The 25,819-nt window shown below is 43.1% G+C and overlaps 1 protein-coding gene across 4 annotated transcripts in view; it reads right to left on the bottom strand.

The window, feature by feature from the left end:
* DTWD1 (DTW motif tRNA-uridine aminocarboxypropyltransferase 1) overlaps positions 1-25,819 on the bottom strand; it is a 151,102-nt gene that overhangs the window by 84,160 nt on the left and 41,123 nt on the right. For all 4 annotated transcript variants that reach the window (XM_078684778.1, XM_078684777.1, XM_078684779.1 and 1 more), the window contains 2 exons: positions 19,089-19,370; positions 18,194-18,337 (listed from right to left, as the gene is read on the bottom strand). In XM_078684778.1, the coding sequence (XP_078540904.1) occupies positions 18,194-18,337; positions 19,089-19,349 (405 nt within the window). In that variant the 5' untranslated portion in view covers positions 19,350-19,370. The remainder of the gene's footprint in view (positions 1-18,193; positions 18,338-19,088; positions 19,371-25,819) is intronic.

Below are 25,819 nucleotides of genomic sequence, written 5' to 3' on the forward strand. Positions count from 1 at the left end.
TGGATCTCAGACTTCCCCTGCGTTTTTAGCCGCTAAGGGTACTTATTTCATCTGCCATGATAGAGCCTATACATGGTTGCCCCCTGACTTCTCGGGCTCATGTTTTGTTTCATTCCTGTTACCTCCCACCTACACAGCAGCGGCGGATTACCACCGGACAAGGGTAGTTAGAGGTGTTTTGAGTAAAGAAGACACTGCAGGTCAAGAATTTGGGGACTTTGCAAAGGGTTTTCTGCCGTTCTGGGGATCCATGGCTAACAGTAGAAACATAAGGCAATTAACAAGGGTAGTTGAATCCACCGTGATTGAAACTGCTGGTGCCCTTAGAAACCTGACTGCTGAGCTCCAGTCGGATCGACTTATGACCCTTCAGAACCGGGTCGCTTTGGATGTAATACTTGCGGACCGAGGTGGAGTATGCAAATTGATCCAATCTAGTTGTTGCATTTTCATCCCAGATAATGCTCCAACAGTGTACAGGGCCATCTCCAAACTGCATAAGATTTCCGAATCTATTCATGTGGATAAAGGAGATTGGTCGTTAATGGGATGGTTCTGGGAACTGATATCTGCCTGGGGATGGAACATTCTTATGGTCATTGGGATGGTCTTAGCCATTCTTTTCCTGTTCTGTCTGTGCATACAGTGTGCTCCTGCAATATGTGGCCTCTGCGTTACATCATGTGTAAGGAAGCCTGTGTCAAGAGATGAACTAAGTACTAGAATGATGTTACAGCAACATCTCAATGACTTTAAGGATATAGATCTGGACTCAGATTAACATGAGAATAGATTAATTGCCTATCTAAGGGCAAAAGGAGGGATTGAGGTTCTGAAAATCTGGATTCGTATAATCGTTCTGGACTCGAGAATTAAAACTTCGTCGAAATATGACGAATTTGGTATCAAAAGACCGAGAATGACGAGTACATCATGTACATGTATTTTCAGCATATTCGAGTGACGATTTCACCTCGAAATCGTCATTTGCATTCTAAACCCTTGGCTCCCATTTATATGTTGCCCTTTACATAGGCCTTAATCCAGTTGAATTTGATTCCACAAGGACACGTACTCCTTAATCGACTTTTCCCTGACCTCAGTACAAGTTGGAACCATTGCCCCAGGCCGAACTCGTTAGGTCAGTTCCCTCCCAGTGGCCGAGCAAGGTCGCATCTAGGCTCAACAAACCATAAAACCATTTCAGTGCGCACACCTGCCATATCTCGCTCACATCTATCTCCGCTCCTTTGCTTCACTTACTTTATGGTGGGGAGGTGCCCGTTTTTATTAGGGGTCCAGTGATATCTGATGAAATGTTGGGTCTTGCCAAATGATTTGTTGTAGGCAGCACGAAGTGAAATATGGACATGTCATCATGACCCTGCTTTTTCTTTGAACCAGAATATGTTAACTATTTACTTTACAACCAAGAATGTTTTGCCTAGGGCCTAGAATCGTGTATATAAAGAGAAGCCTGACTTTGTAAAAGTGTGCAGTCTCCTGAGAACATACCCGTATTGTACTTCTAGGACACCTGTTACCTTGGTTGCAGCCAATAAACTAATCTTTGACTTCACCTAGAAGACTCTGAAGTTTCTGTAGGTCTGGATCAGGAAGAACCCGAGGTCTCTGGGTGTTGATTCCCTGGCACCGCTGGGTTACCGGTTGTGTGCCGGTTCTTAAAAACCCAGTACCTCACAATCTACCCTATCCCACTCCACCCTAAACTATCCTACTCCAATCTACCCCATCCAATCAGCTCCACCATGAAGGGCCATCTGAGGCCCACAGTGCACTCACTGGACTCTTGGGCAAGTTGGTTGGGGTGGGACTCGGTCCCCCAGCGTGTAACGCTTCTGTGGCACGGGAGGTGATGCCACGCCTCCCTGCGCTGTGAAAGGCAGCTTTGCTCTCCCGCTACGTGGGATGAGCGTGGACCAAAGGTGGGCCCATCTGCGCCTGTGAGCTGCCGGCAGAGGCCTGGCTGGGTACCCTCTCTTTTACGTGGATTAGCAGCAACAACATAAGGTGAGAACATCCATCAGCGGATTAAGTGACCATGGGGAAATGAACAGGTCCCCCATCCATATGGCCCTCTGTTACTACTGACAACATGCTGGAAAGGGTGGTCAATATTGTAACTAAAGACATTGAGTAAACAGAGCTTAGACTGTCACTGGACTGTGAGGCGATACAGACAGAGTCTGGCTGTGGAGGTCCACCTCCCTCCACACCTGTCCTTGCACTTGTTGGCTGTGACTTTTTGCACCCTTTGGTTGACCCTAATTCCGATCCCTCTATTAGTGACACAATTAACGCTCGGCGTGATTCTTCTATGACCCAATTTATCATGACCACCACCCCAGTACCTAAAGCAGCAAGACTCAAACAGCCATTAGAGAAATCTGTTTGCATTAAAAGGAAACTGCCCCCAAACTGTCACGCCACGGAGTGTTATAAACTCCTTGATACAACCTACACTCAGTCCACACTCTTCAGCTAAGACCCTGAATGGCAAGGCTAATCGTTGCTCTTATACCTAGACTGAAGTTACACCTGTACTATCCGATATAGAGCAGTCACTTATTAATGTATTATGTTTCCGGATAGGGGATTTGATAGAAGTGAAACTTAAACCCTTGATGAATGGCCTGGACCATTTAGAGACTATGATGGACAGGATTTGAAGCCGGGAAGTGGCTGCCAATAATGACATTGACACAATAGCTGGAGCAGCCAACCACTTGACAAGTACCCAACTTTAAATAGCTTAGTCTATGGGGATCAGTGTCTGCCTGATTGTTCTTTAATTGCATCTGCTTGTAAGAAATGCACACAATTGATTGACAGCTTTCTATTGTAAGGGATGTAACTGTATCGCAAAATCCCTTGAATAATGATTGCTCGCATATTTCAGTTGGGATTGGTCCTCTTGTTCCCTCTAACCCAAAATCTGAGTTTAATCTTACACCCAATTGCCTTTCGGTAATTCCTGGTCTAAGCAATGGGGCCACCTCTCACTCTTCGAGAGGGTCTAGCTTTAGACCTATTATGGATGTGTTGGGTTTGCCATCTGTTGCCTGTCCCTATGTTTTGGTGTTGGCAGGAGTACCTCTCCTTAAGGCAGAGCAGAGTGAAACCTGGGGACAACTATGCAATGAATGTGTTGACTGGTTATCTAAGAACAAAAAGTTTATCGTCCTGAACATGAATGAGAATCATGGTACGGAGAGTGGGAAGGGTTGGGGGTTCAGTTAAATCCCTGAAGGGGACAGAGTGCTTTTAGAGCAACAAGAGATCTTTACCAAAAGACATACTAAAATGTGGTCTTTACCCATAGGCTACTTTTATAAACCACCTTTAAGAGGCTCTTTACAAGGACCACCCCCTTTAGTTGAACTGAACAAATTTGCAGTGTTAACCGATCTTGACGCTCAGGACTGACTAACATCATTTCTAGCTGGTGGGCTGATTCCCTACCTACATGTACATCATGCACATCTACGACTCATGCTCAAATTGTTATAGTGGGGCCTACCCCATTGTTATAGTGGGGCCTACCAGATCCTGAAAATACTCAGCTGTAACATGGCCGGCTTACATTCAACGATAGTTTTAGCTGACTGGCTGGAGTAAATCAGGCAATATCATATTTTAATTCTTCCAGAAACAACACTCTGGCCTCATTACCCAAATCCAGTCGGGCCTCCGTTGGTCTATCCATATGAGTGAACATCACAGGGGGGGCTGTGTTAAGGCTTTACCAACTCATAATGGTAAATCTCAGGCCATAAGATATAAAAGGGGTGTGACTTTGTATTTGATCAATTTTTATAACAATGATTTTTATAGTACTCCTAATACTAACTTTATCAACCTTTTTGACGATATCATCATCCTAAGGAGATCAAAGGGGTTTGACAACACAGCAGGCATTTGTTTATGAGGTGATTTTAATGCCAAACTTGCTTACCTGGACTCTTTTTTTTAGCAATCTTAGTAGAGCACAAACTTGAACTAGGGGCGCAGAGCTGATGGAACATTTGATTTTGAGCAACGTTATTGATGTTGCTGCTCTTAATAATAATAATGGGGAGAGGGGTTGGCCTAACGGCTAGGGGGGTAAACCTCGAATCTGGGGAACTGGGTTCGAGTCTCGGCATTGACACATAACATCCTGCGATTCAGGGCAAATCACTTAATCTCCCCGTGCCTAACAAAAATGAATGTGTCCTCATGTAATTCAACTGGTGCTATGTAAGGAGCTCTGATACACGATTCGGGTCAAGTTTGCGCCATATAAAACTCTGTAAAAGATAAATAAATAGATAATTAAACTTCAGAACATACGTTCCCAATAATTTAGAGGATTTTTTATTGCATGCTAAAGTTGTTGCTACACTTTATGGCGATCATAACCAGATTGAAGTAGTATTTAAACTGTGCCCGAGGCCCGAGTATAAAACTGAGTGTGCCGCAAGGAATTTGGGCCCCTCAACAGATAATCTAAGATTGGTGTGGCGAGGAGTTGATTCTACGGAATTGTTTTATAAAGTGGTCAGGGAGAATCTTGCTTTATATAAGGTTTGTTTGACACACAGGAATCAAATCTTGATGTAATCACTGCATTCACTAATCTCTGCTCGATTATTAAAATTGAATTAATGAAACCTGCCCATTCTATATCTCATAGCCCTAGATGGTTTATCCATGAATGTTCAGCAGTAAACCGGCAGTTATGCAAGGCCCTGTCGGCAAAACCAAGGTGCCACCAAACGGTGCAGATGCTAGGTAAAAAATACAAGTTGGTCACCTCTTTAAGGAAGGTCGAACAATGGATTCACTTGCTAGTGCAGCGAGTCTAAAGAGCGTCAAACTCTTCTGGGCTGCTATAAAAGGCATGCAAGCGATGAGATAGACGCTAACACCAATTAGTTGTAACATAACTAGTGAAGTATGGAAAGCACACTTTTCTGTGACATACATAGCTCCCCACGTGACAAGGATTCACCCAAGTTGCTCACTCCCAAAGGAGTAACAATGTCCCTGTCCTAAGTGGAGAAAGCCATATATCAGAGCCTGGGCAATAAAGCCCCTTGCCCCGATGGGGTGCCCATAGACCTTATTAAACACAAACCCAATATCTGTGCCCTGCTTTTGCTTAATGTTTTTAATAACTTAGTCTGTTCCCCATCACCAAGCACATGGTTAACTTCTATTACTGTACCAATTTTTAAATGGGTGACCAGGTTGCTACAGACCCATTTCTCTGATAGACACCACGCTGAAAATTCTAGGCAGCGTTCTGTATAACAAGATTAAAACCTAAGCAGAGGAGAATTCAATTCTGCATACCTGCCAACTTGGTTTTAGAAATAACGTGGGCACAATAGCACCGTGTCTTAACCTACATTTAATAATTGTGAACTATACTATTTCCTAGCACTCATCGATATATCTGGCTTTTATGGACTTAACCTCTGCTTTCGATTTTGTTAGTTGATCCCGACTCTGGTCTATCCTTTTTGAAAGAGGAATTGATGAGACACTAGTACATGTTTTAGCGTATTTGCATAGAGATTTGAATGCCAGGATCAAAATCAACTTGCATGGGTAAGTCTCTAATGATATTGGCGTTTTTAGAGGGGTAAGGTAGGGGTGCGTTTTCGCTCCATTACTTTTTATTCTGTATATTAATAATTTACATATATTTTTAACTACGCTTACTAAAGACCTCCCAAGAGGTAATGGCTAAAACTCCGATCCCTATTATATGCTGACAATGCAGTCTTATTTTATTTATTTATAATTTTTTTATTTATTTATAAGTTTTATATAGCGCTAGCTACACCCAAAGGTATCGGAGCACTTTACAGAATCAATAGCAAGGCAATAATACAGTCACTAAGTATATGACGCGCAACAATCTTGAGTTCAAGTACAAACAACAATAAGTACACATAAAAAATATCAGGCAGTACGGGTGGAATACAATATGTACACAGAACAGAAGTTTAGTCCTGAGGGTGGTCGCAAATTATGGGTCCAGTGAGAGAACGGCCTTGTAGGCAAAAGAGGCAAACAGAAGTAAACAGCCAACTGTTCAAGGGGGTCAAAGAAAGACTAATAGAACCGAGTTCAAGAATTGCTTATCTGTTCCAGTATTTGTTGAGGAGATGGCATTGTATGTCTCTTATGAAGATAGTGAAGGAGGCGTTGCTTCGTAGATCTCTCGGGAGAGAGTTCCTTATGCTGGGAGCATTACCCAAAAAAAAGTGAGCCTGGGTATATACCCAGTTGGGGATGAACGAGAAGAAGTGTGTTGGAGCTTTTCAGTGATTTGGTTCTTTCTGCTTTTGTGAGTTTCTTATCTAAACAGTCAGGGGTGTGTAAGTGAATGGCTTTGTGGATGATACAGACAGTCTTCTAATTGCATCTTCCTTCGATGGGAAGCCATTGAGGGTATTGAGTGCAGGTCTGATGTGATCATACCGTTTAATATCGGTTATGAGCCTGGCTGTCATGTTTAATACTGATCTTAGGGGAGCGAGGTGCGATTTAGGGGTCCCTGTGAGGATAGCATTCCCATAGTCAAGTTTGGAGTTTGGAGAGGACCAGAGATTGAACAACCCATTTGCAATCATACGAGGGAATGAACGGTTTGACTTTTTTAAGGCGTTTTAGTGTGTAAATCGCTCCTATGGCTGAGTTGTTGATGTGATCCTTCATTGACAAGTCTTTATCTAGGGTGAAGCCTAAGGATTTTGCCGAATTGGAAAGGTCTTGAATGGCCCACACTCTCAAAGCCCTGCGTCTTTTAGTACAGGACTTTGTGGATTTTATGACCTCCTTAGATGTATGTACCAATTTTAAAAAATCCTTTATAATGGCCTGTGGCCCGAAGAAGCACTCATTAAATGTCATTTCTGTTGGTAACCAGAGTTTTACAATACACAAGCACATTTCTCTACTTGGGGCTGTTTTTTGCCGCAAATGGTTTGTAGACAGATCACACCGCATGTTGCAGGAATGAGTTTTCCAAATCAATTAATACAGTACTTAATCTTCCCCAACCCCGGAGGGGTGGGGGCTATGTTATCTATTTTCAAAAATTGTAAAACTCAGTGTACACCTACTGCAACCCATAGCGCTGAGGTATGGGACATTTCCAACTGAAATAATATCCAGTATGAAAAGAATAGGTTCTGCCTTAAGCCCCTGGGAGTCCCAATCTCTTCATCTCAATAAGTGTGCCTCAGTGAACTAAAGTTACATTACGTTGAAGACTATATTAGAGTGCGCTCTGCTTTATTTTGGTTAGCCATATGGAAAAATAAAGCGGCGTTTCTCACCGGAGAAATTGTAGCAGACTGCCTCACATGTGAGAAAGGTATAGACATAATCAAACAAAGCGCTGTGTAAACCATAAAGAACGTCCCCACTTAGCACTCCTTTGGGTTGGCAACCCTTCCTGTGAAGTTCTAAAAATAATTCAATCCTTCCAATGAAAAATATTTATTTAAGAGTTTATCTGAAAATCTTTTTATGAATCACAATGTTGCATCACACATGTGAACTTTGAAAGATCATGGAATTGGCTTCAAAACAATTCTCGTGTGAAACATTCTCCATTCATTTAACCTCTTTGATGCTAATGACAAGGTCAGCTCGTCATGCAGTTCCACTGGAGCTGTGCTTATGACGAGCTGGCCTTGTCATGAACAATGGGAAATAAGGATCGTCAGCATAGGAGAAAAATACACTGTAGCATTGAAGGTGTTAATGAACAATATTCCCATAATCCTGATGCATTTCGGGTCGAAACCCTTCTTCAGGGGAATCATTCTCTAAAAATTAACAAGAAGAATCAATGATTGGAGGGGTAGAAGAACCTCCAACATATTCACCGTGCTATTGATATAGGTAACTATTGTAATGAAACGAAAAAAATGTCATGCTTCTAATAGAACTGAAAATGTGAGCTGAAAAAAAGTGAACTAAAAAAATTAACTAAAAAAAGTGAACTCAGAAAAGTGAAGAATTGTGTAGCGCGCCAAAAGTGTATCAACTATTTTTGATTTTTTTTAACCATATGGACATCCCAGTTCAAGCAGAGGTGAGAACTAGTGTACGTAGGAATAATTACAAACATGTCTTTGATATCCCTAAAGAGTTAGACATTGTAAATAAAAAAAAGAAGAAGATCACAGGGCGGCCCTGTACAGGTGTTATAGAGAGGACAGGAAGTCTAGTAAATCTAGAGTAGCATGTTTCTGAATATCGAGAATGATCAACAACTGGCTAGCTATCTGACTAAACTCATGGACCGCTGGGAGCGCTATCTTCTCTTTGGTCTAAGGGCAGGCACTGAAGTATTTATTATGGTTTTCCCCTGGGCTTTCAAATCAAACTTGATCTTGTTCCCTGCCCATTTGATGGACGCTCAGGCCAAACTTGATTACATTTTTTATTCTTTTGTAAGTATTACATCCAATATACTAAACTACTCTAAATTCCTTCTTTTTGAGAAGCACTCATACGTTCATCACAGAGATGCATATGGACCCGTCTTAATTTAGGAGACAAAGAGTTAATATTTCATGTGGGAGCCTTTTCGAAAACTGCCACTCAAGCGCGTATCTCGATGAACACTGCATAATTGTATTTTAATTGTTCAGCTCTGTATTGAATTTATATACACTTTCTTTTTATGAATATTATGAATTTGTGTGCTATGACGTATTATTGTACGAGCATGTTCTTTTATGGATATGCTTTTATCCGAATAAAGTAATTAAAGTTAAGCATGTAATGCACTATAAAAACATTATGTCAAAGAAAACAGTGGACTAACGGAACGCTTCATACTTATATTAAAAATAATTAACATGTTTATCATGTTCAGGACTAGATTTACTGGACGCTTTATTGATTATGCTCCTGAAACGAATTACTTTACCAATGTTCTGTATACTGCTATCAAGGACATTGATTGATAAATTATAGCCACTTTGGGAAATAACCCCACTCCAACCTACTACACTGTACCCCACTCCACTCCAATATACCCAAATCTGCTCGATTCTACCACAATCTAGCACACTCCAATCTACGACAGGGGCGGTTGCAGCTGTGTTTTGTACCTCCTCCCCCGGACTGATTTGGCCGTTTTTTAGGACTATCAGCCACACCGGGGGCGGGGGTGGCACAACCCACTAGGCACCAGGGAATTTAATTTTTACACATTTTTGGAGAGACCCCTTGAGCAAGGGTCGTTTCCAGAGGGCAATTTCCTTTTTCCATATTTAAGCCCCCCTGGGGCTAGATAGGCTGTTTTTTTCGGCTGATCTTGGGTCAAAATCCACAAGGCGCTAAGGATTCATTTTTTAATAATTATGGGGAGAGATACCATGGGCAAGGACTGTTCCTCTTTTGGGGATGAATGTTTCGGCTATTTCTGTCCCGCTTGGGGGCAGATTGGCCTAATATTTTTAGGTCCATATGCCACCAAGGGAGGGGTGGGGGGGCAGACGTCATTAGACCACCAGGGATTTTTTTGTATGCAATTAAAAATGTATTGGGGAGTGGTCTTTTGATCATGTGTCACTCCCATTTTAGGGATTCATGTTTTGGCTATTTCTGCTCCCCTTGGGGGCAGATCGTCCTTACATTTTTAGGCCCATCTGCACCCAAGGAGGTCGAAACCATTAGACCATAAGGGATTTTTTTGTATGTAGTTAAAAATAATTGGGGAGTGGCCCGTAGGGCAAGGGTCACCCTCCATTTAGGGGTGAATGTTTTGGCCTGTTGGGCAGATCAGTCTTATATTTTTGGGATATGGTGCAAAAGGTTTTAGGGAGTGGCCCCATGGGCAAGGGTCACTCACCTTTTGAGGGTGAATGTTTTGTCCATGTTTGCCCTCCTTGGAGCAGATCGGCCTTATCTTTTTAGGCCCATCTGCCCCAAAAGCCGCTAGACCACCAGGGATGTTATGGTTTATGGCACAAAATGTTTTATAGTGTGGCCTCTTAGGGAAGAGTCACTCCCCTTTTTGGGGATGAATATTCTGGCTGTTTCCTTGTATTTATAAGCCTATGTGCCCCCAAGTGTGGGGGGGGGGCAGAAGTCAATAAACCACCAGGGAAATGTGTGTTAAATGAACATTGGCTGATCGTCTGGGCGTTTTGCTAATATTTGTGATCATAACCTTTTGTTCTCCTTTTCATTTTAGTGCAAAGCTTTTGTTTTACTTTGGTGTAACTTGCGCTTGCGGTTTTGGCACTGGTAGAGCTGGAAAATGTGTGGTTGCTGGTGGTTGGTAAGGAAACTTTTTTTATATTGTTTATTACAAATGAGTATCAATGACCTTCATGAATGTGTTTATTAGAAATGTTGTAATAATAGCAGCCTATTTGGCTTCTCTTTGAATGTGTGTGCCATTTTCCTTGTATTTATGCATATGGATATTGTTTTGCCTTGTGTATAATTTTCTTTAGTTTTCTTTTCTTGTGGGGTATCGGGGTTTGCTGTGTCTGTGAAAAGTAGGTGCTGGCAAGTCTGGCAGTCTCTGGCAAGTGAGTGGTATTGTTTTACAGGATGAAGGTCTTTGTGTGCTTTGTATTGATTGACTTTACCTTGCAACAGCTATATGCGAGAAGTTTTATTTTTTGTTTTATAAATCCACACTTTATTACTTTTTTTAACACAGTATTGGGTACTGTTGACTTGTTTGCGCAAGTTACTTGTATAACTAAGAATTATGGCTAGCTGCAGGATGACGGCTCAGCAGGTTGTTGGCATACTTCGAGCCTTCTTCTGACCATGATTTTGAGACGGACGCAGAGAAGGAAGACCAGGATTCTGGCAGCAAATTTTCTGTCTGAGAGGAATTATCTGACAATGAAGCTACTCTCAGTGAAGATGAAGCTACTCTCAGTGCGGATGAAGTGCCTGTTTTAGAGGAGGACAATGATGTGCAGATAGTGCAGTAGGAGGCATCTGGATTTCACCCCAGGGCAGCAAGGCTTCCCATTGGAAGTGCTGGACTCTGGGTTGGCCCAAACATGATGCAGCCGGTGATCGCTGCTTTTATTGGTATTGCAGGGTGTAGAGTGAATTGTGAAAAGTTTTTTGCCTCTACATTTATTTTAGTTGTTTATGGAGGATGTATGTTTGGCTGAGATTGTTGAGCAGACTGATTTGTAAGCTGAACAGGATTTGAGGGACAACAGTGCCAGACTTAAGCGCCACTCTAGAGCTACCCGGTGGACTCCCACTAATCTAGAAGTTCTTAGATTCAACTTTTTTGATGGGCCTGATAAGGAAGCCATTGCTGTCTTCATATTTGGTCTACTGATCCCTTGATGGCAACAGCTATATTTCTTGAAGCCATGAGTCCTAATCGGTATTTGCGGCTTCTTCGGATGTTGCAGTTTTTTGATAACGCTATAGTGTTGCCACATTATCACCCTGATTGTGACAGTCTTTTTAAGGTTCAGCCTGTCCTTGATCACTTTGTAGATCGATTTTCAGTGATCTATGGCCAGGGAAATAAATAGCTGTGGATGAGTCTTTGGTCCTGTTCAAGGGCAGATTGGTTTTTAGGCAGCACATCAATAGGAAGAGGGCACATTGTGGCATTGAGATGTATATGCTGTCTAAGAGTAGTACTGGATAAGTCTATAATTTCAGTGTGTACATTGGTAGAGATTCCAGTATTGATCCCCCTGATTGTCAGTCCACTTTCGGAGTTACAGAGAAAATTGTGTGGGAACTGGTTAGAGGACTTTTTAACAAAGGTCACCATGTATAATGTAGATAACTTTACACTGGTGTTACATTGTTAAGGAAATTGTTCAAAATTGACACTGTTGCTCGTGGCACAATCCGCTCTAACTGTAAAGGTTACCCAAAAGGGACAGTGCAGTGCCTTGCACAGGTGATTAACTTATAGCTTTGAAATATTATGACTGGAGAGATGTCTATATGCTAACTACCATTCATGATGAAAGCTCATCACCTGTGACGGTGTGGGAACAGGTGCTGAAGTGCACAAATTTGTGTGCATTTTAGACTACCATAAGCACATGTGTGGTGTAGATCGAGTAGATCAGAGGTAGAAACCTTACACTGCTGTTCGTTAGTCGTAAGTTTGTTATAAGAAGTTGGCTATCCATTTATCCCATTTAGGAAGCTACAAAGTCTTTGTTGTATTTAAGGATTGTTCTCCAAATCAAAGATGACATTTGTTCAGTTTAAGCAGTCTCTGATAGGCAGCTTTGTTTTAGTGGAACAGGCAGGAGTTCCCAGAGAAGCAGCAGGGAAGTAGAATTCCAATAGCCCAGGACACATTGTTTAGGGTCAAGGGCAACAAGTTTTCATGTGTATTTTGTCCTTGAGACAAGTCGACCCAACCCCCTGCAGCAGAAACCCTTTCGCTGCCAGTTTGCAGTACCACATTATGTAACAGGGAAGGACACTGTCAGCAGTTAAGATAATATTTTTGCCCATATGTTAAAACTGTTCACACTTGTATTAATGGTTCATTAATTGAAAGAATGTATTATTAGTATTGAATTTGTCGCTGTACTACGTCACTAAAGCGGCAAGTGGAATTTGTTACAGGACAAGTAGATTTATGAAGCAACCTGCCCCATGGGCAAGTGGATATTTTATTAAATTTCACACCGCTGGAAACTGTGGTGGAGGAAGTGGCTAGATTGAAAGATCAACACTTTCCTGATCTTTTTCCTCCCACGGCCAAACAAAAAGACTTTCACAGTAAGAAATGTAGAGTCTGTGCCCGAAGAGATGTGTGAAAGGAGAGTCGGTTATACTGCCCCTATTGTCCTTCTAATCCTGGGCTGTGTGCCCCCACATGTTATAAATTGCACCACACGCAACAGAGTTTTTGGTTGTAAATGTGAGTGTTAAAGTAAACTGACTGGTCTGTATCGTTTTATATTTTTTGTTCAGATTTATGGTTGGTATTAGTGTGATGTATTTAGTTAGAGCAATTGTGCTAGTAGTTATAGTTTTGTATCTATTGCCAATTGGTTTGTGTTTTCTTTTTTGCATTAAAAATGTCATGGCAGTGTGAGTGGACTGGGGCTTGGCTGGCGGTGTTTGTGGACTGGAGCTTGGCTGGCGGTGTGTGTAGACTGGCGCTTGGCTGGCAGGGTGCGTGGACTGTCCCCTACAGGTGGGGTGCGTGGACTGGCGCTTGGCTTTCGGTGTGCGTGGACTGGTGCTTGGCTGGTGGTGTGCGTCGACTGGCGCTTGGCTGGTGGTGTGTTTGGACAGGCATTTGGATGGCAGAGTGCGTGGACTGGCCATTGGCTGGCAGAGTGGGTGGACTGGCTTTGTGTAAGTAGTGACTTGCCGTTTGTACTCACGTATAGCCAAACGCCAGTGTGGTTGAGGTGTCAGGCATTTGGGCGTATGAAAGTGAAGGGCCCTTGAATGGCGCTGCCCGTTGATGTAAGTGTTGTAAAGTGCTGGGCCCACAGCTGGCAGTGGGAATAGTCTTGCATGTGTCACAAATGAAAGGTGTGTGAATGGCGTGTAAAAAGGCTGGTGTCTTGTTGCGGCTTTACCACACACTTGTTGTGTCATTGGTTCAGGCTTTTTACTTTTTGATTATCAAATAGCAGCTACGAGTCTGTGACCAGGTGTCAGTTAATCTTTTCAACGCTAAGGTATAAGTTTTGTGCTCGGTTCTCCCAAGAGTTTTTTTCATGGTACGCTTCCGACCAGTCATGGTCCCTTCTGTTGTGGCCGGCTGAAATAATATCTTCTTTGAAAACTTTATTTCGGTCAATAGACCATAAACGTGCACGTGCAATAAATGTACGATAGATTAAAACAATAATAATAAAAATGTACAACCCAAGTAATAAATAAACAGAGTTAAAGTTTTTGTCAGAGTGTACAGTCTATTAACTCCAAACGGTCCTTAGTTGGTTACACCATTTGCCCACCACCACCATCACCTGCCTGCTGCTACCCAGGAGCAACCTGCAGAATGAAAATAATTCCCCTTATAAAATACATTTGAGTTAAAAATCACTGCTCCCATAAAATTAAGAACAACTAAGAACCAATTAAAAACTAGGTTAACTTAGATGAATTGAGTTAAAATGGGAGATATCCCAGACGGGAAAAGAAAGGTGCATCAACCTAGGACCATAAGTAGGTGTTCAAAAAGAACTTGTGCGCACGCCTCATAGAGATTAAAAAGCACGACACTGCATATACAATTGGCTTATGAGTGTTATAATTCAGGATTCTAAATACGTCTTCACAATGCTTGGGCCCTAAATTTCTGCACAATTGGATCAGCCATTAAAGCCTGGCTTTTTTATAGCCCGGACTGAAAAAAACCATGACATTCTGTCTCCACCTCACAGCTACAGGCAGGGCACCGTAAAAAGGTGGCGCCTGACCATTTATTGGAAAATGCACGCAGGGAAAGAGATCCATATCTGAATTGTACAAATAGTTTCTTGGTTAGTGCCGGTTGAATATCATCCAAGAAAGACTCTAACTAAGCAGGTCTACCCACCCTATAGCACCTAACCAGTTCATTCTTGTTATTCCAGTACACGCTTCCTCTGGGTTCGTCCATAAAGTCGTACTACTTATTCTTCGGAGTGCATCCCTGATGTGCTACCCATGCTAGTTTCCCTCCACCCGGTAGACCCAGTACCTCCTTTAAGCTCGGACCTGTATGCGGCCGGTTCCGGGGTCACGCACCTGCGACGCCAAAAGGTTAGAGGTCTGCGACCAATTTATGCAGCGATTCGTCCGAGTCTAGGTCCAAATGCAGGTGAGTGATGTACTAAGGTGCACTATCCCATCGCTGCCCCAATGTAAACAGTACCATAAGGTGCAGATACATTTAAAACCGAGTAACTGACTACTCATGTAGCAGTGTGGATGGAGCATCAAGCTGTCCATACTCATGCAGGTCAGTTCCCCAGCGTAGCCGAATCATCTCCATCAGTGCTCCCACTGCCAGCCATTGCACCCAGCCCATGGTCTAGAGTGGCCGAGTGCACCAGGGTTCCCCATCTGCGCCTCTCCTCCGGAGCAGTTGGTCGGTTTCTGCTACCAGAGCTATGCTCTCAGTGGGACCACGAATCAGTGCCACCACTCTGACCAACCCAGTCAAGCCAGTCCCACACCTCCTCCAGCCCACCAAAAAAGTGTGTATGGCCCTCATACACCACACAAAGTTTCGCTGGGAATAGTAACATGTAACAGATGTTTAGCTTTTCCAGTTTCTACTTCACAACCAGGAAAGATTTTTCCTAGCTAGCCTCACGCTTCTAGTGTAGACAGGGAAAATACTGAATTTCGGCCTTCATACTGGATATATACCTGTGTCCGAGCCCATTTCAGGACAGTGTCTCTGGCACGATAATTTAGGATCCAAGCACTCATCGCCCTAGTCTCTACACGGGGGGGGGGGGGGGGGGGGGGGAAATTCTAGTTGCTAGTGCTCGGTGGGCTCGCTCTATGACAAATAGTGGGGAGAGTTAATCTGGCCGGAGCAAGGCCTTGAGCAAACCCTACAGGAACTGTTCTGGCGCTGTCCCCTGTTCCCTCCCCCTGGGAAACCCACTAATCGGAGGATGAATCTCTGCACTCTACCTTCCGCGTCTTCCATGAGCGAATTCAGGGACCCAGCTTGGTTGGTGAGGGTGGGGACAATCGTCCTTAACTCTCCTCTTTTCTTAGTGATCCCTACCACTAGATGCTCCACCTCTGGAGTGCACTCGTTCACCTTGTGTAGGTCCGCTCCCAAGAGATTCACACCAATGGATACTGCATCCATTTTCTGTTCCAAGGTGTGTTGTAGTTGCACAATGGCTGTTAGTATCTCGGCACTATAGACAATGTTTTGCGTCTGGGATCGTGTCACACCCTCATCCCTTTTCAGACATGTGAGGCCACCTCCAGATTCCGTGTACCTGTCCTTTTTGGTCCGCTGTTTCGTGTGTGAAGCCCTATCGCGACCCCTCACAGCGCCAGTCCAGCCTTTCTAGAAGCTTCCAGGGGTTTCAGTGGTGAAACACCTTTTGGTGACACCTGCATCCCAGACACGGCCGCAAAGAGTGAAGGGTATAATCCCTCCTAGGATCACACAATTACCTCCAGGGCCGCTCTACCCCCCAACCAAAAGTCTAGGCTTCAGCCTGGCGAAGTGGGTATAAGACAGTCCAGTTCCCCCTTTGAGGATAGGAGGTGGGGGAGGGGTTCTATGCACAGGCAAGAGTCCCTTCTTCCAACTAGTGCATGGCCCAGGGTGCGACCACTCCTCGATCTACCCCACCAAGCAAGACCCGGGGCATCCTTTGCCCCTATAACTGCTTCATCCCAGAACAACACTGTCACCATCTAGGTCCAGGCCCAGCTGTCAGGTCAGGCTCCATCGCCTCCCAAGCAGTGCCACCTCCTCGGATACCTGCAGCAATGTCACTTCGAGGTGAGAGTTCTGCCGGACCCTTGCTGCAGTGTCTCTAGTCGGGGTAGCCACCCATTTAGTGTGTGGATCGGCTTGCCGTGTGTCACCTCCTTATGTCTCCCACCACATGGAAGGGGTGGCTGGGGACAATTCGCCAGTCCATGAAACAAAAGGCCTTGGGTCAGGACTCACCCACCGCCTGGTGCATCCATAATGTAAGGTGGGCCCGGGAGCTAACGTGTTGCAGCCTACCTTCTGCCACACTCCCCCTCCATCTTTGCTGCACCCCAGACAGTCCAGGCCAAGGTTGTCACCCATCTCCAGCTGTCCTGTAGCCATTCCGGGCTGCCCAGAGACAACACAGGGACCAGGCAGGGACGAGAAGTCTTTCTCTGATGGTTCGCCGGGGTGAGAGCAGGAGAATCTGCATAGTCTCAGAAGGGGAACAACCGCATAATAAATGGGGTGATAGCCGCCCCTGTTGGCCCTGCGTCTCTGGCTCCGGGCAGTTTCCAGCTGCTGACAGCAGAGCTCGATGTGTCTGATAGGGCCCTAAATCCAGCACACTGAGGTGAGACACTTTCCGTCGCCTCTTCACAGCAGCTGCCATAGGGCAGCTCAGATGCGGACACAGGCCGACTTCGGGTATATCGCTACAAGCTGTCACTCCCCAGTGGCATCAGTGGACTAAGACAGTCGGCTCATGCCTGGGGCAAACCATCCATGAATAAATCAGCAGGGGGGAAGCACAGGATTCCGAAGGATAAGGCAGGACGTCTAGCGGAGCTCGTACATAGGGCCTGATTATGACTTCGGCCAACACCCTTCCACACCACCAAAGTCCACTGCCAGCCACCCGCCAGATTACAAGTTCTCTCGTTGTCTGGTGGGCGGTCCTTTGGTGATGCCTTTTAAAAAGGTCCCTAGAAGTTGCAGTGGAACTGCGGCGGTTTGAATACTGAACTCGAAATAGGGCAGTCAGACTGCTGGTGCGGAGGTATCCACTGAGGGTTTGGTGGTCCTATAGACCGCCAAACTCGTAATTACCCCCTCAGAATGTCCGATCAGCCATCTTGTTCAGCCGCATCCTCTGAAAAATGTGATCTATAGATAAGAAAATTGTGGGGAAAGATTCATGGAGGCAGGTAAATGACCTAAGAGCAAAGAAAGTTTAATCAGCAACAACCCTGTGAAACCTTAGGCCAGGCACCACAACAGCAATAGACATAAATAAGTATGGAACTCCTTGATGACACATCTGGTGTTCTGTTACATAGGAAACATTTAGCATGCTAACATTACTACAAAAAGAAGGCAAGAAGACATTGTCAAGGAGTACAAACTTCTCATAGCTGCAGCTGAAGTAAGTGGAGCAAGTGGTCAGTGACCCAAGCAGATAACCAAAAGCAAACCATCCCTATGACAATTGAAGGCATAAATGTTACAGTCCTGTTCGACGTTATGTGTTTAGCTGTACAACAAAAGTTGTGTTCCAATTTCTAGAATTTAATCCCACACAAATGGCACAGTTGGATTACTTTGGGAAGAAAGCGGTTAAAACGCCTATCTGTGAGATGAAAAAAAATCTGACGAAAATAATTGGAGAATTATGGAAGCATTATATTATGCACACCCAGTAACACATTTGGACACACTGTTATGGATGGGATGACCCTCCTTATTTTAGGCAACAGAAACTATTGAAGGGCGCAACACACTTACTTCATGTTTTTGGTCTTCATATTCTGGAATGCACGGATACGTGTAAACGGTCACATCCTCGTGTGCTAGCAGTTTAGCATGAGCAGCAGTACTCTTCCCATCGGTCTCATTAGGGTGCTTAATAATGTCAATCTTAAATGGAAGCTGTAATAACAAAATGTTATGCAAAGTAAAAAAAAATTTTTATATAATAAGGCAAAAAGCCACTTTTCCTTTTTCTAGCTGCTGCCAATTTATCCAAGATTTACGTAAGCATGGTTTAAATTAGCCAAATAAGAATTTGGAACTTGTAGCTAGTAGTTTTACAATAACCCCTAAAGAAAAAGCATCTGTTTCGAAATGCAATCTGCGTAGAGAAACCCAGAAAAGTTAATTAGCCTGAGAGAAAGTAGAGAGCAGCTATGTTCTTTGTCCTCTCGTAAACGCAAAAGCTACCAGCCATTTAATTTGTGGCATATGTAATGCTTTTTATAAGGGTAGGAATTGAAATACAAAGATGTTCTCTTCACTGTGAGCTGACATGACTTTAATTCCTATTAATACCATGCTTGCATTATATACTTTATTGAAATAGAAAACAGAGAAACTATTGTTCTGCAAGCAAGCAGAAAACTCCTTAGAAGGAATCTAGACAAATTATTACTAACAAACGCATAAGTATAATTATTTAGTACATTCTAATTCACTCCCAAATGAGAACGAGTTTTCACAACCGTGGTGTGCCAGATATCCAGAGTGATATGTTTTTTTTTTTAGGTAACACAAATAGTCATTATGGAGTACGGCAATTCAGGTTTGGGTTCTGATGGGGAATTCTGGTTGGGTGTTCAAAACAGAAACTTCTCACATCCTTACACGAGTATTGCACAAAGAAGGATTATTTAGGAGTACCAACCTTCACCCTGGGGAGATCTCCTGTTGGAACAGCTTCAACTGGGACATAACACGTGTAGCAATAGAACATCCGAGAGGCAGTGCATTTTGGACATCTTGATCTTCCATTTTGCTGGGCTTTTTCGAGCACCTCTTGCGACGCCAACTGCAAGTTCTGAAGGGGATCTTCGTTGACAGGTGTAATGGTCTGTGGATTTTCTGGTCGAGAATTGCATTTTTCATCTTCCACTTCTTTTATAAAAGGGGGTGTCTTCTGTGACATCGCTTATTCCGGCAGAAAGGTCTATATTTTAATAAATGACAGTTATACACATTACCCTACAGTATGACACAGCTGTAACACAAACATTTCTATTGTCCGATGCTTTGATACTATCACTCGTTCAAATATGTATTTATTGCCTGATATATTAAACTTCAGAACATCTAGAGGAAACAGAAAACTTCACATGAAGTAAGAAAACTATATGAGATTTCATTTAGGTAGTAGGGGAAATTACCCTCGCTTTGAGGTAAGGAAAAGGCAAAAAGTAAAATCTATAAGACACACAGAATACTATGTTTTATTGCTATGGCAATTCTAATTACAAACATTCCACATAGATTCTAACAGACAGTCATAAATCTAGCACAGTGGCAATACTTGTAGAGGATATTACTGAATTGGGAAGGCTCTAGATGTGTTTCACTGAACTCACAGAAGCAGCCAATGTTAGGCCAAACATAGTTTGGTAAACACCAATGAGACTCTATGTCATTCCTATCACCCAGTAATTTAACTGTTAAATACATACTAAAAGGTGAGCGGGTGTAGTCCTTCCAAGCTCATTGCTGCTTTCCCTAGATGCTCTAGACCGCAGCAACAATGGACACATTTTCAAAATCTCTTCCAGCTAAACATTTCTGTGGGATGTGTCATTCACTTTGTAACTCGAGAGACATTTTGAGTAAAGTTAACTCATTAGGAACAACCAATGGGGTGTCCCCACATGGGGTAAAGTGACAGCCCTCGTTGACTTTCAGATAGCCATTTACAACATCACGGATACTGGAGATCAGGTTCATTCAGGCTATTATACCTTTCGGAGACTTTGAACACCCTTTACCATCCCATTTTTATTAGGTCAAGAGATCTGACAAGGGTGTCAAGTATCTCTATTTAACAAGATATCTATAATAGTGGTTTTATAAGAGCTAAAAGCATCAATGTTTAAAACGGAATACCACATGGCTCCGATCTTTCTCCATGGTTTTTCAATGTATATACTCAGCCTTTATATTAGTCTTGTTGGAAGTCAACGTTACGTTTGAAATCTAGCAATCAATTACCACTGGTAGTTTGAGCCTGAATGAGTCAAAGCCCGAAAATAGAATATTATTTTAGAAAAAAATGCTGAATCTAGAATTACAAATACCTTTCAAATTTCACGTAAAAACTTTTGGCACCATCTCTATTTCCCAAATGTCTTTGGTCAACTATATACGTAACAAATTTTACACCTCTAGCATGTTAAGATTCCTGCTAGTCAGTACCTGTAAAGCAAACCACAAAAAGTGCTGGTTCTGCCTAATATGGATGCTATAGGGGTACTGAACACTTGCAGCAAGGCCTTTAAGATAAAATGCACTGCACTCACCCTCTTAATCCCCCCCCACCCCCTGTGGCTGTCATCATAAATGATTTACATTTATTGCTAGCTCACAAGGTTCTGCTCAGTCTCCCACAGCTTGTGGAATTCTCAGCTGGATTACGAAAACTCAATCAAGCAATGGCTTGAAGGAGGGTTCGAAAACTCCCGTTCTGAATGACCGGACTAGGATGGAAAAATTGGTTTAAGAATGCCTGTGGGTTTTGGCACCTCACAAAATACTGTTTTATTGACTTGTACGTAACATTGCCATTCATTACAATGTCATTTAAAAAGAACTATCATACATAGAGGGAGATAATATCAAGGATATAAATAGAAATAATAGTCATACTTAACTTGACTTAATCAATCTGTAGGACATCCGCCAATTCTGCATGGTCACTCAATTTTTCTCCTTTTGCTATACTCGGTCGCCAGTAGGTAGTTATAGTTAGGACCTAGTTTCCATAGGAAATCTGCAACATTCTATTTGGAATAATCTTTTGGCGCCAGTGGACGAATCTTCGCGAAATTCTCCAAGAAAATGGCCTGCTCCGATCCGCTCCTTCCCTGAAAGTTTGGGGTTGATTCGTCAAGCGGGGGCCGGGAAAAAAGGGGGTCCCAAAACGTGTATTCCCCATGCAATTTTCTATAGGACCTTTAGCCAGGGCTACAGCCCGAACGGCTGAACGGAATTACACCAAATTTGGCAAAAAGGTAGAGTTTGGTTCGCAGATTACCCTTTTTGTTAAATGGTGTAAATCCGTTCAGTAGTTCCTGAGAAAATCAAAAGTAAAATCATAGATATATCTTTAGATGAAGTACCGTACGCGTACAGTACGCGTACCTTCCCGAGCACGAGCTGTATGCTAATTGGCTGTCAACACTCCAAATCAGGAAGTGTTGGCAGCCATCTTGTGCCTCGGTAGAACCGAGGCACAAGAAAGCAGCAAAAGAAAAGTGGAAACACGCAAAGGGGGCAGGGTAGAAACACCCTGAGCCCCTAGGCCTGCTCAGGGGGTCCCACAAGAAAAGAAAAAAAACCCGGTCTGCTTTTTTTCAAATTAGCCCCCAGGGGGCCCAAATCAGGGGGCATAATGAAACAAAGTGTGGGGGGCCAAAACCCCCCCCACACTGCCCTGGGGACCGCCACCCCCGAGGCAAAGTAATTATGATAGCGGAGGGGGCACACGGCCAACCCGCAGCCCCGGAGACCGCCAACCCCCGGGGCTTGGATATGTATAATGGGGGTCCTCTAAGGCTCCCCGAGCCCCGGGGACCGCCACCCCCCGGGGCTTTTTTGTAAAGTATGCGGGGGGGGGCTCACTGCCCCCCCCGCAGCCCCGGGGACCGCCACCCCGTTGCTACATTTTTATAAATTTTTTTAAAAAAACCTGTGTGGGGGGGCCTCAAGCCCTCCCTGACGCCCCGGGGACCGCCACCTCCCCGGGGCTCTAATATGTAAAATAGGGGGGTTCGTGACGGACCCCCCAGCCCCGGGGACCACGACCCCCGGAGCTTTTAACAGGTGGGAGGGGGGCCGCGCGGCCCCCCTCCTGAAACCCTCGATGGCCCTGGGACCGCCACCCCCCAGGGCCGGCTCCTGCAGTGTCCCGGGGTGCCTACCCCGGGACACTGCTGTTTGCTATGGTAGGGCGGGAGCCGAACTACGAATTCCAATTTACTCACCTGTTATCAGGAGAGACCTCAGTGCTGCATCTTTCAACCCACTACTGATCCTGAAAAGTAATTCTAATCGTATTTACAGTAAGTTCAATTTCCTTCCATAAGATATCATTGCCTGCTATATAAAATATATATAAATTAAAAAAATATTTATTACAATTTCAATATTTTTAAAAACATTTATTTTTCAATTTATATAAAAAATATGTAATGTAATTTAAAAAATAAAATATCTAAAAATAAATAATTTAAAATAATGTAGTAAATCAGTATAAAAAAATATAACAATTAATACATTTTAAAATTATCATTTACAAAACCTTCGAAATTCACTGAAAAAACCATAGGTTTCAGACATGTTATAGTTAGGAATTAAAATTTAAAAAACCTTTCGAAATTCACTGAAAATAACATAGGTTTCAGCCACGTTATAGTTAGGAATTAGCATTTAAAAAACCTTAGAAATTCACTGAAAAAAAACATAGGTTAAACACATGTTAAAGTTAGCTGGACATTTCATTCATACAAAACCATTGAAATTTCCCCGTTATAGTTAATTCAGCTAACTATAACTCGCACCCGCAATGCACTGCTGATGACGTCACATATTACATCACTCATGAGATGGTCAGTGACATCACTCATGACATCACTGATGACATCTCAAATGACATCACTGATGACATCATCCTTGTGACAGAGTGGCAGACCTCCTCTCAGCGTAATATAACCCTTGATATACACATTCAAATATAGAAACCAATACCAGTTAGAACAACCTATTCAGTAATTCCAAAATCTACATACACATCCACTCATTCACCAACAGTTCTATATAGTCACTCATACATGTACTCACTCATCATATGTACTCTTACACCTATACATCCTGTTACACACCGACACTCATCCATAGTTACTTACACACATACTCACACATGCAAATAAACTATCAAACATCCATTTATTTGCATATACAGCTATGCAGACACCACTACACTTACTTTACAGAAACATATACATACTTACTCTCTTAAACAATCACTTATAGAAACACATACTTATTTATACAGGAACTCGTCCAATCTCTCACTCTCACCTATAATCACTTATATACATCAATGCTCACATATACTAGATTAAAACATATGTAGTTACTCATAAGAATACTATTGAGACAGTCATTCACTCACTAACATACCCATACACACACTCATCCACCCATACAGTTCTGCACACATGCTGTCTTCAAAACACATACAAACAGTGAGTCACTCATTCATGCATCTATACGCTAAGTATTATCCCTCACCGAACCATACAGACACTCATACGGAGACTCAAAAAACAAACTAATAACCCATATACACACTCATGTAGCTACTCACCAACCCATGCAGCCACTTATAGACAAAGTGAGAAACTGATACAAATATTTACATATTTAAACATTACTCGCTAATACATGTATTCACTAAGATACACTTAATAAGTCAGTTATGCAATCATTTTTACAAAAAAAACATCCATTCAGACACTTATTTACCAATTTATTCTTCCATCAACCTTTAGATATAGATATATAAAAAACATTTTTTTTTCAGTAAGACACACATTCACTGGATGAGGCCATCAGTGATGTCGTTTGAGATGTCATGAGTGATGTCATGAGTGATGTCACTGACCATGTCATGAGTGATGTAATATGTGACGTCATCAGCAGTGCATTGCGGGCGCGCGAGATATAGTTTATAGTTAACTGAACTAACTATAACGGGGGAATTTCAATGGTTTTGCATGAGTGAAATGTCCAGCTAACTATAACATGTGTGAAACCTATGGTTTTTTCAGTGAATATATATATATATATATATATATATATATATATATATATATATATATATATATACACACACACACACATACATATATACATACACACACACACACACAACACTCACGATATAAAGTTCTTCAAGTTATGTGCTTGTGGAGTTAAAAGCATTTATTTATGTAAATTTTCATATTGCCAAGTACAGTGGCGGCTCGTCCGCTAAGGCGGAGGAGTTTTTATTTTAATTTTATTTTAAAGATTTTATATAGCGCTGGCTAGACCCGGAAGTATCGGAGCGCTTTACATGAGCATCAGTTCATGGTTACAGGTTACATCGTTACAAAGGTTACACAGTTATTAGAGCATAGCAACATAGTTACTTGTAAGGTCAAGATAAACAATAAGCACAAATACGAAAGGGGAAAAGCAGGCAAGGGGAAAGATTCAGGGGAAGGGGGAGGACCTTCGGAAGTAGACAGGTAATGAAGGCGGGAAAGAGGAGGGGAGGGTGGAGGACATCGCATGGAAAGAGGAGGGGAAGGGCGACGGGTACACAAACCGGTAGACGAGTCAAAGCAACGATTAAAGTCCAGAAAGCTGTGATCCCAGGAGAAGTGGTATCACTTCCCTATCTCTGTTGCGGGAGGCTCCCTTTACGCAGTGGACTCTCTCAGAGGGGTCTCTGAGACTCCAAGGCCTACATACTGGATCCTTCCCCAAAAAGGGGAGAGGGAGTGCTTTGGCAAGGGGTGCCATACCATACCTCAGCTGTGAGTGGCTCCCTTGGCGCAGTGGACTCTCTCGGCAGGTATGCTGAGACTCCAGAGTATAAATATTGTATCTTTCCCCAACAAGGGGAGAAGGAGTGCTTAGTCAAAGGGCACAAAGGACAGGGGGCTAGGCAGACTAGCAGGCAAGGTGAGCGATTCAGGGGAGAGTGGAAAGGAGCTAAGAGCTAGGGAGGTAGGCAAAGGGAGAAAGAGTACTAAATGGGAACAAATGTAAGTAATGAGTTATTATATAGCGCTGGCTAGACCCGATGGAATAAGAGCGCTTTACATGAGGGACAATAATGTTGCAAATTACATCAGTTAAAAGTTACATAAGTATCAAGAAAAGCATTTAAAGAATATAGGGGACAATAGGATGAACATCAATATGTGACTTTCATTGGGCTTGGGGAGACTGATGAGGGAAAGGACTCCCGACATCCATGGCTCTCAAGATAGTAAGGACAATCATTGATGCGATGGCCTACACACACCCCGAATACTAGAATAGCCATTGGTCAACACTCACTCTTTTAGGATAGATGCGCCTGCAGCAGGGGCGGGGGGTTAGGGGTAGTTAGACAATGAGGGCAGACCTACCTGAGGTGCCGCATAATGACCTAGAGTCCAGACTTTCCCATGTGCTAGAATATAGAACCAGGGCACTTATCACAGCTGGGCAGACCCAGGCCAGGGGCAGTGAGACCTTAACTGTGCTTTTAATACTTGCTTCCTTGGATTGCTGGACCGCTGTTGATGTTTACGCTAATAAGGAATGTCGGACTTTTTGTACTGATGATGGTCCTATCTC

The sequence above is a fragment of the Lissotriton helveticus genome, chromosome 3_2 (assembly GCF_964261635.1).
Source record: "Lissotriton helveticus chromosome 3_2, aLisHel1.1, whole genome shotgun sequence".
In the NCBI taxonomy this organism is placed as follows: domain Eukaryota; kingdom Metazoa; phylum Chordata; class Amphibia; order Caudata; family Salamandridae; genus Lissotriton; species Lissotriton helveticus.